The 1,806-nt window shown below is 34.9% G+C and overlaps 1 protein-coding gene across 1 annotated transcript; it reads left to right on the top strand.

Moving 5' to 3' along the window:
* Positions 1 to 1,314, top strand: LOC108685644. The gene is made up of 2 exons (XM_018190536.1): positions 1 to 427; positions 814 to 1,314. Exons 1-2 carry the CDS (start codon positions 284 to 286, stop codon positions 1,006 to 1,008), a joined length of 339 nt encoding a protein of 112 aa, XP_018046025.1. The 5' UTR covers positions 1 to 283; the 3' UTR covers positions 1,009 to 1,314.
* The last annotated feature ends 492 nt before the right edge of the window (positions 1,315 to 1,806 follow it).

Raw genomic sequence — 1,806 nt, 5'->3', positions numbered from 1 at the left:
ATACTAAATATAATCATGATAGGAAAATAGATGATAGTGTGAGGATCGAAGAACGGTGAATACAGCACTGATAGGCATCGCTCGAAGCGCGCTGGCGTTCGACGGAGTCTGCAATAAACAAACTCTAAGTGATCTCCAGGTAAAAAAGCGTATACGTCCGATACTCTCTCTCGCTGCAACTACTATCGCGAGGAGTCGCGCTGTCAATAATCGAGCGGCATCGGAGGGCGAGCTAGAATCGTGCGAACGTCGCGGGAGCAGCTGTCGAAGGAACGCTGTGGAGATGGGCAGCACGGACAAGGCCGTGATCACGGGGTTCATATGCAGGCTCTGCAGTAAGATGAACCGCTTCGTGATCCACATCTACGGGGAAGAGGGCGAGAGAATGAAACTCGCTGAGAAGATAAACACCTATCTGCCGATTACGGTAATTTCTACGTGCCATCCTGTATCACACGATCTTCCAGGAACCGCGTTAGGCATTTCGCCCAGTGCGGAACTTGATCGATCTCTGCCTCTCGCATTTTGCACAGATCTTTTTCCAGAGACAATGCAAGTATCTACAAAAAGAAAAAAAAAGAAAGGAAGAAAGTCTATATAACTATGTAGGTATCCTGTTTTTTTTTTAAAGCTTATACCATTTCACCTCTTGATGTGTTTTACAAATACAGGGCATTATCAGATTTTAAGAAGATTGTAAGAACTATCGACATCTTTTTTAATAAATTATTTTCTATCACCAATCACTTTATCTATATAATTTGATATTTAAAGAAACATTATAATAAAACAATTTTGTATGCATTTGTACAGGTAAACATGAATGACCCACTACCAAAGACTGCATGTTTACATTGCATTGAACGATTAGAGGCGCATCATGAGTTAATGGAACAAATCATGTACACCAGGCGGAGATTAAACACCGATAATAAGGCGACCGCAGTAGCATCCTCTTCCGCGACAACCGTAGATACAGCTCCAACATCTAGCCCACCTCCTTGTTGACATGTGCAATGGAACATAGTATATCCTTTCGCTCAAAGCACCATTCGCCAAGCTCGGATGATTCCCATATAATTTTTCATTTCATTCATTTTTAACAGATTATAAGTGAAATGTATAAAGAAAAGGACAGAGGGTAGAGTAAAATGTAACATTACACTTTCCTATGCAATACACGATATTTTCATGTTACATTACTCATTTCAAACAAGTATTTATTAACGGTATTAAAGAAAATTATTCAATGCCAATGTCCACTACTATTTTTTGAGGGAACAAAATATTTCAAAAATATAGAAAATAATCAAATGGAACAAAAGAAATATAACGTTGCACAAAAAATTACATTTCTTTATGTAACGTTATATATATATATGTATATTTAAGCAGTGTTAATTTTTAATTTGAACAAATTATATGAGGACACATTTTTTTCTTGCTGGTCTATGGTTAATAATGAGCAAACTATTTGAAAGAAAGTAATACTTTAAATGTTCTGGGCAAGCGCAATAATATTGAGATAATCGAAAAAATGCATATATGTGTACAGATGCAAACACATATACACACATATGCATATATATTCACATTATAGGGATGTATAAGATATCTAGCAGTATCCAAGGTATTCACTGGTGTAATTTTAATATTCAGGAGTTTTGTACAATAGATATATCTCTAATAAGATCTCTCTTATTAAAAAAATAATTTAAAAAAATTTGAAAAAAATTATCAAAACATTAATGATTTGCTTTATTTTTTAATTAAGAATATATTAATTTAATAATATATTTAACTTTA

Source organism: Atta colombica, unplaced genomic scaffold, assembly GCF_001594045.1.
Source record: "Atta colombica isolate Treedump-2 unplaced genomic scaffold, Acol1.0 scaffold155, whole genome shotgun sequence".
Classification (NCBI taxonomy): domain Eukaryota; kingdom Metazoa; phylum Arthropoda; class Insecta; order Hymenoptera; family Formicidae; genus Atta; species Atta colombica.
This window is presented reverse-complemented; position numbering and strand designations above follow the sequence as displayed.

Bases quoted from the DNA above. Each gene is read 5' to 3' on its own strand.
- LOC108685644 (XM_018190536.1), top strand. From the start codon at position 284: ATGGGCAGCACGGACAAGGCCGTGATCACGGGGTTCATATGCAGGCTC. The intron at 428-813 runs GTAATTTCTACG...GCATTTGTACAG, and splicing joins ACACCTATCTGCCGATTACG to GTAAACATGAATGACCCACT.